This window comes from Micrasema longulum, unplaced genomic scaffold (assembly GCF_059751315.1).
Source record: "Micrasema longulum isolate JH-2025_06_02 unplaced genomic scaffold, ASM5975131v1 h1tg001498l, whole genome shotgun sequence".
NCBI classification, from domain to species: domain Eukaryota; kingdom Metazoa; phylum Arthropoda; class Insecta; order Trichoptera; family Brachycentridae; genus Micrasema; species Micrasema longulum.
Window position 1 is genome coordinate 1 of NW_028278682.1, and position 15086 is coordinate 15086.

The 15086-nt window shown below is 32.2% G+C and overlaps 5 protein-coding genes across 5 annotated transcripts; 3 read left to right on the forward strand and 2 right to left on the reverse strand.

Annotated features, from left to right (window-relative positions):
- Nucleotides 1-152: 152 nt before the first annotated feature.
- LOC148275155 (serine/threonine-protein kinase PLK4-like) lies at nucleotides 153-1768 on the forward strand. Its single transcript, XM_088236087.1, has 3 exons — nucleotides 153-355; nucleotides 1277-1425; nucleotides 1629-1768. Exons 1-3 carry the CDS (start codon nucleotides 153-155, stop codon nucleotides 1766-1768), a joined length of 492 nt encoding a protein of 163 aa, XP_088092213.1.
- Nucleotides 1769-1862: 94 nt separating this feature from the next.
- LOC148275156 (serine/threonine-protein kinase PLK4-like) lies at nucleotides 1863-4766 on the reverse strand. Its single transcript, XM_088236089.1, has 4 exons — nucleotides 4640-4766; nucleotides 4281-4555; nucleotides 2104-2245; nucleotides 1863-2009 (listed from the first exon to the last, which is right to left on the reverse strand). The coding sequence occupies exons 1-4, from the start codon at nucleotides 4676-4678 to the stop codon at nucleotides 1863-1865; spliced, it is 603 nt and encodes a 200-aa protein (XP_088092215.1). The 5' UTR covers nucleotides 4679-4766.
- Nucleotides 4767-6736: 1970 nt separating this feature from the next.
- On the reverse strand, nucleotides 6737-9447 carry Tim9b (Translocase of inner membrane 9b). The gene is made up of 3 exons (XM_088236088.1): nucleotides 9272-9447; nucleotides 9070-9165; nucleotides 6737-6971 (listed from the first exon to the last, which is right to left on the reverse strand). Exons 1-3 carry the CDS (start codon nucleotides 9293-9295, stop codon nucleotides 6804-6806), a joined length of 288 nt encoding a protein of 95 aa, XP_088092214.1. The 5' UTR covers nucleotides 9296-9447; the 3' UTR covers nucleotides 6737-6803.
- A 225-nt stretch (nucleotides 9448-9672) lies between these two features.
- Nucleotides 9673-10386, forward strand: Dph3 (Diphthamide biosynthesis 3). Its single transcript, XM_088236085.1, has 3 exons — nucleotides 9673-9986; nucleotides 10079-10153; nucleotides 10249-10386. The coding sequence occupies exons 1-3, from the start codon at nucleotides 9879-9881 to the stop codon at nucleotides 10318-10320; spliced, it is 255 nt and encodes an 84-aa protein (XP_088092211.1). The 5' UTR covers nucleotides 9673-9878; the 3' UTR covers nucleotides 10321-10386.
- On the forward strand, nucleotides 10371-14648 carry Polr3G (RNA polymerase III subunit G). The gene is made up of 4 exons (XM_088236083.1): nucleotides 10371-10526; nucleotides 12020-12148; nucleotides 13817-13968; nucleotides 14324-14648. Exons 1-4 carry the CDS (start codon nucleotides 10371-10373, stop codon nucleotides 14559-14561), a joined length of 675 nt encoding a protein of 224 aa, XP_088092209.1. The 3' UTR covers nucleotides 14562-14648.
- Nucleotides 14649-15086: the final 438 nt, after the last annotated feature.

The following is a 15086-nucleotide window of genomic DNA, read 5'->3' on the forward strand; positions in this document are numbered from 1 at the left end:
ATGTGTTTGTCATAAAAAAAAATCGAAGAAAAAAGTAGCGAAACAAGATGTCGATAATACCACAGGAACTGATATTCCTGCCCGTCAGGAAATCGACAACATCAATTCATACTTTTATTATCTGAAGAAATTATAAACGATGATGTTATTAGATGCCACCCGGATTGTCTCGGGAAGCTCAAGATCTACTGGATCGTCTCTTGCGGAAGAACCCTTCCGAGAGGATTCCTTTACACCAGGTGGCTCGACACCCCTTCCTCGTCAGCTCCCCTACTCCTGGAGATGGGTCCAACACGGACAGCAGTAGAGACTCTGGGTTCATCACCAGCACAACCCACTCCTCGCAAAGGGGAAGGTAAATCCAATTTATTTTAAAGACACTTTTTTTATGAATCTAGCAAAATAGTTTTACCATTTTTATTATACATGCTTTATGTAAAAAAAATATAAAAAAAGTTCTAAGGACTGTACAGTGATCAAATTAGAAAAATACTGTTAACAATTTATGCAAAGCATGTCACTCAAACATTAAAATTATTTCTTCTATGCTAATATGCTTCAGCCAGATTTCAAAAGTTTTTTTTAAACCTAAATGTTTGGGCTTTGGGGAAGCATATTAAACAATTTGTCAGAGATATAATCATTATATGCATTTAGTAAATGCACATTTATACTAACATACATGTAAGTAATATTTACACACAATTATCATTATTATATTTGGATAATTTATACAGCGCCATTTTTGTGAATATCACCTCAAGAGCACTGTACAGTGCTGTCTTGCAGCTACAGAGCGCATGGACAGTTGGTATTCTAGTTCTTTGTCTCCAATTATGATATATTACAATCATAACTGATAGGAGCTAGATTACAGCACGTCTTGCAGCTACAGAGCGCATGGACGGTTGTAATTCTAGACCCCATTTACAAAATTTTGGTATTTGATAACATTTATCTATTGAAGCTAGATTACCAATCGTCTTGCAGCTATAAAGCGTATGGACGAGTGGAATTTTAGCAACATAAAATACAAATATGATGCAAAACTATTTATTTAGATTTGATTTATTTATGAATGCCAAAATTTAGGCATCATATTAGTTTCACCACAGCTGTTCCACATTCTATTACAGTGATCCATTTCCACCTTACTTACTTAAACATTTACTCAAACCAAATTTATATTTTGAAAAAGATTCAGACACCTGATCCATTAATTTAAAGACACTTTGACCCACCACTGAGATGCATAGATTTAATGTTTATTTTTCAGATCTGAAGAACGAATGGTGAATTCAGCAAGCGCTGATTTTCTGCTCCACCAGAGACAAAATCCTGAAAATGTTCACATGAACAGACCAGCTTCCTTCAACGTCCTCACTGGACTGTCTAACAGTTGGGATAGAGGGGATATGGAAGGAGGTAATAAAAATTACAACTCATCACTTCACCACCAATTGAGAAGAAAATCTTTCTTGGATTTCTTTCTTGCAACTAGCAGGAATCGAACCTGTAACACCAGTTTCACAGTTAGTTGTCTAACCAAGTGCGTCATGGCGCCTGTCTGAATGAATAAAATGATTCGCAGAAAGTCTGTATTTGATGATACGGCAACATATTTTTAGAATCTCTTAAGTTCAGTCATATCACTCCCCTACGTAGATTAATAATTAGGCTAAGTTTTCCACAGAGGGTGCAGTACAAACTCTGTTGGTTTTTGTATAAGTCACGCTTCGGAATATCTAAAAGAACTATGTATTCGTGAACTACCTGACGTCTTACACTTGTCAAATCAAACTCTCTGGTAAACATACTATATTACTAGTGCCTAAAATACATGTGCTAACACGTGTTCAGTGTCACAAATTATGAATATTATGTAAAATTTCATAAAGAAATAATTTGAGAAATACCTCTGGTGAAATGTAGTTTGGAGTTCCACACATTGTAAGGTGTTTTTCATCCGGTTGAGCGAGTTGCGTGGCTAGACCAAAGTCGGCTATTTTCTGAAATATAATATAAAAACATGAAAATAATTCCACACTATATACTCTAACTAGGGAGCAGACACGGAATGATGAACATTATACTGTGACTCACCACTTGCATGTCCTTTGTGAGGAGCAGGTTATTGAGGGAGAGATCTCTATGGAGTATTTGGTGAGAGTGGAGATAGACAACTCCGGCTACTACTTGGCGTAGAATATTTGCAGCAGCATGTTCCGACATTCCAGTTCCGAGTCTAAACAAAAATATACAAAAAAAATATATTGAGTAAGAGTTACAATTTATTTATGTGCCGCTGAACTGATGTGGGGGCTGGAGTGGAAGGTGTCTATATACGTAGAGGGAGTGAGATGGCTAGAGCGGGGAGGCGGCCTCCTCGATTGCTCTCTCTCTCCGCACGGTATACGACGGCCTAGACTCGCACGGCGGGGTGTTAAGGTGTAATTTTCAAATAAACAATCACTTCCCCTCTGATGTTTGGCTTTTAATCATCTCTACTCCCCGACTCGGCTTTCTACTCGACTTCACTACACTTAGCTGGAAACCTTCGCTTCACCCCGGACTTCTCTCTTTTGTACTTGGAAGTAAGAGGCCCTTCTGAGGACATCTTAGGCCTTGACAAGACACGGCTAGGTCGCCTAGCCTCTACTGTCTTACTATAAGAGGACAGTGCCAGTGACAACAGCGGGACAACAGTTAGCTACAATTATTTAAAAAGTAACACGCAGCACCAATACAGATAAAACAAAGACAAACATTTTGTAATTTTTCAATATAGTCCATTATGCTATGCTCCATTATCTCTTAATAGACTGTGGTAAATAATTACTTTGCATGCGGTGATGTAAAGTCGTGTTACCACAAGCAATAGACGGAATATTCTTAAGTTCAGACATTTGAAAAAATATGTGACACATACTGTTTAATAATTCCTTTTCCATAAATTATAAAAATAGACATAAAATTTAGCCATGTAATCGAAAAATAAATTTAAAATCATAAATACGCCGATTATTGAACATGTATTCGTCCCCCATCATTGTCAATAACCGACTGAATGTGTTTCACACAAACATCGGCCACAAAACAGCGTCTCTGTCTTCCCTGTTACGGGTTCTATCTTCATAATTTCTCTTACACAGATTTATTGCTGTATTGGAGTCACATTCATTATTCGCATAGCAGGGATAAATATTTTTTGTATTAAAATCCAGCATAGTTATAAAAATTTTACTTTACAAATCCGGTATGAAAATGTTTATGTGAAGATTACAAAAATACAACTTCATCATTAAAAAAAATATGAGAGATATATCAAGAGTTATAATGGTCACTATATTCCTAGTCAATATACCTAGTCACTTCTTACTCTTCCCTTCTTCCCCTCCGCTCTTTTTTCAAATATCACTCCCACAAAATTAAACATGAAAAAATAATATATATTTATATTATATATAAGCAGTGCATGTTGGTGTTGGCTATTAAAAGCACGTGTCCTATCGGCGTAGAAAAGTCAGCAAGTGGTTATATACAAATATTGACCTTCATTTCAACAAACAACAAACAACTATGGCCTAAATTCTCCAATGACCCGCCTTTGTCGTATTGTTAACTCAAGACAAGATCTGGACTTTTTTGGTTTAAGTTTACAACGATTTAAACGAGCACTAAATAAATAGTACAGATCTTGTCTCGATGTCCCTTATGTTTGTCAATGCTTCTTTCTTTTTTTTTTAATGTTTTAAACTATTCTTTTATTGTAATATTTAAACCTTATAAATTGTATACATGGACAATGTCCGTTAATAAATAAATAAATTTGATCACTCATCTTTTATCTCGATAATAATGTCTTTTCATTTTTTTATTTGATAAGTGATTATGTCTAGACTGTCGAATTTATTTCCTTTCCAAAATAATTTATCTATCGCTGTCGTCAATCTCTGTCAATTCATAAGAAATATAGGTCTCATATATTATGATAAATCATTTAAACTCTATTTACTAAAACTCTATTTACTTAGTCTAGTTTAAATCACAGAATGGATTCTGAACATTATGAGAAGCCACTGTAATATTCAATCAGGTGAACAAAAATGTTTATTAGAGTGTATTTTATTATTATGTGATTTTAGTGCACATATCACAAATTGTTTAGTTGGACATACGCCTTTGAACCAACACCTACACATCTATTTGAAGGAACTGTTCCAGACTCGAGCGTTAAAAAGTATTATAAACTCGGAAACATTGCACAAACACATATTTACCTGAAATTTCTGGTAAGCTCTCCATTATGCGCCAGTTCTAGCACTAAGTATACGTAGTTTGCGTCTTCGAAAAACGTGAACAGTTCTAGAATGGACGGATGCTTCAGACGAGAGTGTATTGCTACTTCTTGTCTTACTCTTCCTACCATTCCGGCACTTGCCATTAAAGCCTTGTCGATCATTTTTATGGCCACAAATATTCCTGAACGAAGACATCTTGCACGATATACGTGCGCAAATCCGCCTTTCCCTAAAAGCTCAAGAACCTGGTAGTCCTGGAAGGAAATTTGGCGCTCTTTAAATTAACTGACAGATTAGTAGTTTAGATAATGAATATGAGATTTAAATGTTATATATACCTCAATTCGTTCGCCGAAGCCACCCGACACGGGAGGCATTTTATTTTAAGTACACTTATTTCACTAAATTACATGTAATGTATAATAACAAATTTGACATTTCAAAAAACATTAATAACGGACACCATTTTAATTTTTCAAAACATACAGAATTGCCATTGCTATCAGCGAAATATTGTTGCCAAGTCAATAAATATTTTTGAAAAATAAGATTTTTTATGAAATAATACTAGGCATAATATGCTAATAGCAAAGTACACTTATTATTATAAAAAAAGTATTCTGTCTTGTGGGAACAGTCATTGAAAATTCAATAAACGGTTTATATGTTTGACCACAAATAATATGACTTGATGTACTTTTTCACTAAAGGTACAGTTAAAATTTTTGCATTTAGATCACTTTTTTCAATTTGAATATCCTGTAGTCTACGGTTTTAATATCCAGCGAAAGGTAGCATACGGTAAAGGTTCAGTATAAATAATGATTTTAGAATGCTGTAATAATACCAAGATTCTACACAGAACTTGTAGTAAGTTCATATGCATGAGTCATTTTTGAGCATCACTACCCCAATACAAAACTTTGTTATATGCCTGATTATTTTTTTTGAAAAAGGTTCTCTTGTAGAATGTACTCTCTTCGAAGTCAAAAAAATATGTTGATATCAATATTAGGAAGATGCTGTATAGTGATTCAAGCTTTCTTCTTGGATGCACACTGAGGCATCAATATTGTATAATCTTTTTTTTTTACATTTATATATTTTATTATTTTTTATAAACGGACAATTTTTTTTAAAAAGGTGTTTTTGTTTATTCGAATAAGGGTGGGCATATTGCCTTAAAACAATTTGTTTCAACCTACCCAAACCCTTCAATTTGAGAAAATCAGTGGTATATAAACATATTGTAGGTATCGTTCGCGCTCAAACCAACAGTAGGAGAAGGGGTCGCCTTCACTCCTTCAATCAAACAACCGGCAAATTTTCATTTGAACATTGTTAAAAAGTTATGCAGTAAATAGAACAGAATCCTTAGCTAGTGATGCACGGAACTGTGCAGCGTCCCAGAGGGCGGTCTCCTCGGCACACGTCTCTCTCTAGCAGCTGCTCGGTAGGAACTCTCTCTTTCTCATTAAGACCATCCCTTATAATACAAACAATGACTCTAGTGGTTATTGCATCTGAACGCCCCAGTTTTCAAACATACTACCGTTTTATCAGATTATTTATTTTACATATTAATTATTCTTATTTCTAATTCAATTATGCAATAACTATGATCATTATTGATAAGTCTATCATGTATTTTAATTCTCTCCAAACACATAAACAATGATATATTCATTAAAAAGGTTACTAAAATTCACAAGTCCGTCCGACTCAAGTACTTAAAATATGAATTATGGGAAAACACATACATCAGAACACAATTACAATTACTCAAAAATATTCAGCGAAGACATTGTCATGTAAACTATATTTGGTCAAATTATTTTATTAATGGTTTATGAAATATTACAACATCTTTCTTCGTTTCGGAACCAAAAAATTCCTTTAGGAGTAGAATGTGTTCGAAATGGGAATACTGTTCTGTGATTGGTTCGGTCACATTTAACCTAATTCCCGTCAAACATCACCTCTGAGACCGTAAGTTGTGCTTGCTTGCGTAAAAGGGTCTCTCCATGTATAAGCATACGAAAGAAAGAGCCAGCTATATCTTACCAGTACATCCCAACATTAGACCATTTCAATTCTAGCTACCGAAGGGTATGGTGAGCTGGCGACAATCTTAAAGAAGATTTATGGTCTCCAAACAATGTCCAGGACACCGATCCATAACATGTGCAAGGCATTTTCACAAATGCACCTTTTCTCTTAAATGCCTTCGGATAGCTGCACTAAATTATTCAGAAATAATTGTCATTTAAAATAATTATCAATCCTATGTGATCTCCCCAATTTATGTATCACTGTATTTTGGGAGCAACAGGTACATTACAATATTTTCAACATATAACAAAACATTTATTTGTATATATTTCTTTTTTATTTTTTCTACATATTTTGTAAAGATGATTGAGAATGGAAAAAAATGTTCATCAACATGATTTATTGATCAAACTTAATAACAAAATAAATAACAATATACAGAAATATAAACTAATTTATTGGCGGGGTGGTAACTTGGGCTGATGCTTGTGCGGCTTCTAATTGTTGAGCTTCAGCAACTCTTCTACTCATAATTTCCTGTTGTACATCTAAGTAACTACTCATAATCCTATTGTAGAAATTCAAATGCTTTCCCGCACAAGACTCTGCACAGTGTAGCTAGAAAAGAAAATAAAAATAAAATAATCAACTGGTACAAGTATCTACAATAATTTACACTTAGGCCCAGAACACACGGTAAAACACAAAAATGACAAAACTGCAACTCTAAGTTACTTATGAGTTTATGTCATATAGTCCTTTAGGAAACCACACACCACGCAACAAGTTTGAAACGCATTTTAAATTAGTTGCATTGAAACTGGCTTGCAGGAAACTCGTGTGGCGTTTTATTGTTTTTGCCGCATTTTTTCTGTCAATAAAATGACCGAGGACAAAAAAAAAAATAATTACTTTGTTTTGGAAGTAGAAAAGTATCCTTGTCTGTACAATACTATTAATGATATTAATTTTAAATAATAATTATAATTAAAATTAATATTAATAAAATTATTAATATTATTAATTCTTTGGCAACCACAAATATACGACAGTTTATATTGAAGATATAAATACATAACAACAAAATCTTCATCACTTGAACTTTACATATTGAAACAGATTGAGATAGACCTCTGCTCTCAGAGAAAACTAATGACTATGAAAATTTCATCACGTTGCGCCGTTTGTGAAAATAATCTGAAATTGATATCGAACCAAGAGTTTTATAAGGGTTTAGTTGCAGTTTCATTTCACCGTGTGTTCTAGGCTTTACTCAAAATATTGTGATGAAATAAATGTAAAAAACTAAAAGTATTTCCAGGCATAGTAGGTAAAATAATTTGAATCAATCTCATCTAAATCAATAAAGCTTTCAGCTTTTCAATTCATAAAAATAGTCAATAGCGTGCGAGTAATCACTCAAATCACCCAATGACAGGAAAAAGCATCGACTTCCATGTTTTCTTCTCTAAATCTTCCGGATGATTGAATGTAGTTATGCGGAAAGTAGCCAGCCATAGAAAAGTACTGAGGTAATGGCACTTTTGTGAAAAGCGTGAGTAATCCAATCTACACTTGAAATGTTTTTTACTTTGACAAATGATAAATAATGCACAGATTGGATTTTTTGCAAACCAAAAACGAATTTAATGGTGTATTTGTCTAGTTTTATTGATTTTTAAAGTCTGGCCTATACCTAAAATATGCATTTTGCAGAAAACAGCCAAATCTAATATGGAATGATACCAAACTTTGAATGTATAAGATGACGTTCTGAATTAATAAACACTTTTTTACGTACATGAAGAAAAATGTGAGAAGTTTGGAAGGAATATGCTTTTTTATAGCAGGTATTTTAAATTTAAAAAATTGAAATACGTATGTATTTATCCACTTTAATTTATTTAAGAGAAACAGATTTCTGGAAGAATTAATCTTCCCATTAGCATTTATACCGTAAGATTTTTCTAGTGCTGTGGGTGTTTTCTGCAAATTGATAAATGCTGTTTTTGTGATCAACACTATTTTCAGAACATAATTATCATGGATTTTTTTAGGAAAGTAGCCTGGCTGTTTTTAGCAGGACATAGAACTGACATTACTGCACCCAATAACACCAATACCGCATTTTTTTTAAATTGTGGGCTGGCTGCTTTCTGCATAACTACGTTCAATGGTAGTTTTATTGTATTTTATTTCATCGATAAAAAAATCTACGGTCTGATTCTGAGTCCGTGCTATCGCAAGTTAACGCTGAAATTGACACGGCTGTACTTTACTTCTAACGTAAATTCAAATCCGTATTCTGGGCTGGTATTCCAAACGCTCTCGTAGCCGTATTATCTTGTGTATTTACATACAAAACACACGAGAAAAACTGTTTTCTTGTGCCACGAGAGTGGTTCAGAATAGCACCCCTGTTAACACGAGCTCGTGTTAAATTATCGCGAACTTAGAATCAGACTGCTGGACTTTACATGGTAGTCAAGCGCCCTAACCTGAACACCACAAGGCAAACAGAGAGTTTAGAGTAATAGTTAAGTTGATTAGATTCTGAGCCTAATGTTAATAATAAGACAGCATTCATAATTTATTCATAAAAATAACCAAACTCGTTTTGATTAAAAAAAATATTGTTTGGAATATGGGTACAAAAAGGAGAATCGAGAAAAATATTTAATTGTGACTATAAAAATATATAAATGTCTGAACTTACTTCATCTTTATCAAGCTGCCGTGAATTGAAATTGTTAATGCATTTTGAAAAGCATTTTTCCGTCGTTTCGTTGTAAAGAAGCATGAAGTCCTTAAACTAAAAAAGGTAAATAAAGAATAGTGTTTACTATAAAATAAAGTATACGTAATATACTGTAATGTTAAACTATCATACACCATTCTTCGTGAAGGTAAATACTCACGTTACGAAGATTTACAGCATCCATTGTGAGAGTTCTTAATGTCTTTGTTATGTACTCATCGACAGGTTGATTTATTGTTTTTATATTTACAAATTAATAAACTATTTACTAATCATTAACCGCTCGCACCCTTAAGTTAACATCAAATATTTTTTTAGGTTAAGTTTTCAGTTTTTTGACAGTTATTGAAGTGTTACAAGATGTAAAAAATTGCTTTTAAAATGTAGATGTTTTCATTTTTCTTACTATTATAATCTTTATTACGTTTGCGATAAAGACTGTAATTGCTGACTTACAATAATAAATGTTACTACAAGAAAATTATATCTTAATCACGCGGCCACAAAGATTAATATTGCATGTAACTACTAGGTGAGTATATAATTTTTTCTTTTACGTCTGTCGGGCTGTCAAATCTCAAATCAAATGCCAGAAACAGAATTTGCCATGTGGGATTTGCGTGATTTGAATGTTGGAAGTTTGGTTCGCCTTTTGCAATTTGCAGCTTTGTTGTGCTTCGGTTAACTGTTACACTCGAAAACTTTTAGAAGTGTTCTTACAAAATTTTATCCTTATTTTTTAAATTACAAATGATTTTAAATTTAAGATGACTGCTTTCCACGATGAAGTTGAAATAGAAGATTTCGAGTACGACGAAGAGACCGAAGTGTATTATTATCCGTGCCCTTGCGGTGATAGATTTCAGATATCTAAGGTAAAAAATTAAATATATGTCGGTAACATTCCGTTTTCATATTTATTTATTCAAAATATTAAGGTATTAATTCCTGTTTATAATGATTTTAGGATGAATTAGTAGCTGGTGAAGAAATTGCAACCTGTCCAAGTTGTTCTCTTATTATTAAAGTTATCTACGATCAGGTAATTTGTTTAATTGTAAATCCCACTGTTTATTAAGTTCATTATTCGAATATATTTATTAGAAGCCAGTTACTGACACGGCACCAAATTTTCAGGAAAAGTTTCAGGCTGAAAGCGAAGAGGTATCAACGGATGACGATAAAAAAAAAGACCTTGTGAAGGCCTGAATAGATAATCATTAAGTTTTGTGTGATAATAGTGATAAATTATATTAAAAATGGCGGGACGAGGCCGTGGTCGAGGAAACAACTCCTTTTTAACTTTTGAGCAAATGCAGTCTATGGGAATAGGAAGAGGTGAAGTGATCCAAGGACCTAACATGGGACCACCACCATTATTTCCAAAACTTGAAAACAGGCCTTTACCACTGCAGGTAAATTTTATTAAAACATTTTTCTTATGTTGAAATTTTGTGAATTTCAGATAAAGAAACAGCTATAAGAATTTTATTGATATGTTTAATTTAAACATAATAAATAATTTTGCAATTAAAATTTAATTACATACAACCTATGTTTTTTTCTATTTAGACAAAAACAATATCAGTTAGTCAGCTTTAATGTTTGGTCATGAACAAATTAATGATGGTAGAATGGTTAAATACATATATGTATATTTATATGCGTGCATGAATGGAAACATAAGGCGAGGATGTCCAAAGAAGACTTGGCTGGATCAGACAAATAAAAATATTTTTGTATCTAAAATGTTAACCTGTTGGTTCTTTGTCATATATTATAATAATGAAACAATAGCTTAAAGAAGAAAGACATTCATATTTTTTCTGCTTATGTAACTAAATTCTAACTCTGAAATTTAGAGGTAGTCTCTTAAGAGAAGTGGGTATTTTATTTATTTTATGTAAATCGTTTGATGAAAAATACACAGAATTTGTGTGTATTGAAAAAGTTCTTTATTTAACAACAAACAAACCATCAAGCCATTTCCGTAAGGGTAGGCAGAGAGAACAGAATGCCACATCACTCTGTCTTTGTATACGGGCCTCGCTTCCTCTACATTCATACATCTTCTCATGCACGCAAGCTGATTATTCTGACTTTTGACATGTCCATCTTCAAGTATTTGTTGAATTTGGTTGTGCCATGTCTTCCTCGGTCTTCCCCGTTTATTCCACTTTATTTATTCCTCAATATTTATATTGTCCCCTTCAAATATATCATCATCTGATATAATAAACTTATGCCAGCGTTTTTTTCCAATTCTGAAACATTTCTGGAACCCGCTTTTCGGGATGGCCTTCAGTTCTGTCAAAATTCGATCTTTATCTCCTCTATATTCACCAAAGGTCATCTTTACATGGTCCTCTTCGTCTTTGGGAACAGAAAGAAGTCGCAGGGGGCCCAAGTCTGTTGAATATGGTAGCTGGGGCATCAATGCGGTCTGTTTTTTTTTGTCAAGAAGTCCTAAACAAGCCGCTAGGTGCGAGCGTGCCCTCTGTCATTTTCACTCTGAAATGATCTTGAAAATTTGTTGATCGCCTCTTACTGGTTGAGTGTCAAAAACCAAATACGCTTCCGAATTGACGGATTAATTATTATAAACATGTGTACCAATTTAGGAAAAAAATAGGTTCTTACAATTACGTATTTAAATTTGAAATTCAAATATTAATTGTATATGTATATATTATACATTACATACTTGTATTTTATGCTGGTAACACAAAATTATGTGTCTTTTTTGTGATTAGTTCATTCTATTTCATCACTTGCTGCAATTTTTAAGTGTTGACATAAGAGGAAAGCCATTAGAACACCAAATGCCTCAATTAATTTCTACCCCTTTTTTTATATACTACATAATTTAATATAGAATAAGTACATTCAATTGAATATATCTTTACAGATGGATGTGGCAATGGACTATATGCTAATTTTGAAAAGACAGTTTATCGATTTCCTCCACGATTCTCCTTCCTTTGTCCTCCCAGTTGCTGTTAAGACAGATGTAGAGAGATATTCTGATAAGTATAAGGTAATACATACTTTATGGATGCAATGACATTTTAAAGTATCTAACACATTATCATATCTCGCATGTAAATAATAGGGCCACGAGTTCAAATTTGTTGATTTCAAGTAAACTGCATTTGAATATTTGAAAAATAAATGTTAATCGAGTTTTTATTTGATGAATCTAATTTTTATACATTTATGGATACTATAATACAAAATAGTAATTCATTTTTGTTTAAGGATGTTTTATTTAATTATATTTAAAAAAACTTAACAAGGAAATAATAAGCGAAAGAAAATTACAAAGTTGTGGAAATGTGGATGTTTAAACATAGACAGAATGGTAAATGTTACAAGTGTGTAAAGTGGCCACTTAAACCAGCCAATGACAGGTCATAAGCCCTGTGGATGCCTAGACGGCTATATTCTCTTCTCTAAAATGTTCTTCATATCTGTTGTAATATGTTAAAATTACTAAGTTGCCAAACAAGCTATAAGTATATTTTTTATCACTGTTCATTACATTCATTATTTTTTTATTTGAATCATTATTGACTCAAATAGTGTTTTTGGAATCTGGCAAGTTATTGAAAATATTAGGATACATTCATTTTATATAATTGTCTTTACACATCATTAAAAGATCCTTTTTTTAAAATTGGCAACTTATTAATTATAATCGGTATTATGATCAAAACTGATTTTGTATTTAAAGATTATAGGTATAAAACATATTATGTTATTTTACCGGAGCATGAATTATGTCACACCCAAAATCCGTACAACTTTTGCTCAGAGACATCCCTCATTTATCGCACCGAGAGTGTTCATTATTTTGGAAGAGCGTATTAAGCTCTCAAGGACAAAAACTATTTTCAAGAAAGTAGTTAAGGACTGGATTTTCCTTAGTGGGAGGGATTTGAGTAGGAAACTCCTTGATGATTTTCCGAATGTTTGAGTTTACTGTTTACCATATTGATGTGCTATATATATGTATTTAAAAAATAAAAAAATATCTTATATATACTCATGTGTCTGTGTCAACTAATTTTTATTTTATTTATTTAGCATTTCACAGTTTTAAAATGTACATAGTTTATTTGTTTCAGGTCCCGACTAGCTAGGAAATTCCTGTGTTTAGGAAGGACCTTATTTTATTCATGTGTTTTTTTTTTATTTTTAATTTCATTAAATGATGCTTAATAAATTCAAAGAATAATAATAACATTATTAAAAATCAATATAAATTTAAATTAGAAAACATGCAAGTAATAATAATAAAAATTGAATCATAAAAATAGATTAGAAAATATGCCATTAATAGTAAATAAATGAGACACAATTATTATAAATTATAAAACATACCGATAATAATAAAAATTGAACCACAAATACACATTATAATATATAAAATGAGTAATTAAGAAATTAAACAAAAATATAAATTGGAAAACATACCGATAATAATAAAAATTGAAGAACAAAAATAAATTACAGAATATACCATTTATAATTTTTTTTTAAAAATAAGATACGGTTAAAATACTAGTTTTTGCTAGTCCCATCTCAACACAGGACTAGTCCCATGGAGTTGGGACTTACGTCTCAAATAATGTACAGTAAATTTATGTATGTAAATAAATAAATAAAATGTATGTCATTACTTATATGTTTCATCGACTTTTAGGTACTTTCTAATGAGGGTAAGAGTGTAAAAGAATCCACATTTTTCTGGCCATATATGCCGAGTGAACTCCGTCCACCACAGATGAGAAAGGGACACCTTAACAAGGATTCAAGAAAAAGGAAATTACCCAAAGCTGTAGACATTGAAACTAGGTAGGTATTTCCAATGACGTATGATTAAATGAACACATAACAAGCCCATAATAGACGGTATTTCAATTCGTGGGTAGGTGCCTTTCTTACCCAAATGGTTGCATAAAATTCTACATATTGGTTTTGTGGTATAGGCATTAATGCATTCAGCCACCTTGCAAAGTCCCGGGTTTGATTCTCTAAAAAAGGTTAACATTAAATATTTATACCCCAAGCATAAGAGCTTTCTAAGATATGTTGCAATTGAAAATTAAATTTAAGAAACAATTGGTTGAAAGTGCGACAAAATCACGCTATCTTTAGTTAGCTGCTTGTGAAATTTATCGACATAGATAGATTATTATTTATTTTTCAGACTCAAGAAATTGGAGCAAAAGGAATTAAGTGAAAAAGATGTGGCGAAAGAAGGAGCAGTTAACGTAGCAGATAAAAATGCATCAGGAGATGAGGATGAACAAGATTCTGAGAAAGAAGATTTGGAAGATCCTGATGAGGAAATGGATGATGGAACTGATTACGTAGATAACTATTTTGATAATGGAGAAGGCTTTGAAGACGAAGATGAGAATCTTGATGATGGACCTGTATATTGATTTGACTCTCAGTTGTATTATTTTTTAAAGATATTTATGTAAATGTTGTAAACTTTTATAATGAGAATAAAAATTAGCTTTTATACACTTTTAGAATTTATTTTTAATCAGGAAACAATCTTTAAATTTTAATATAACCATATGGAAAAAAATGTGCCTCTTTTCCTACAAGGAAAGTTGATCTCCATAACCAAAACTATTGAATATCCTAAATAATTTAATATAAAAGATTCTTAACATATCTGAAAAATCATATCCTTAATAACGCTACTAATTACTATATTAATTCAATGTTGTGATCATCGCAGGATAGAGAATTAAGACCTAATCGATCGATCTAATCTCTTTTAAAATGTTTAAGGTGTTATCAAGTAATTGTTTTTATTTGCCTTTGCTTTCACTCAGTTGAACTATTAATTTTATAAAGATATCCGTGACCGAAACTACCAGATATTCAAAATAATTTATATATCTATAACTGACCCTAATAATTCATTATTAAATAATATGTATCAGACAATACTA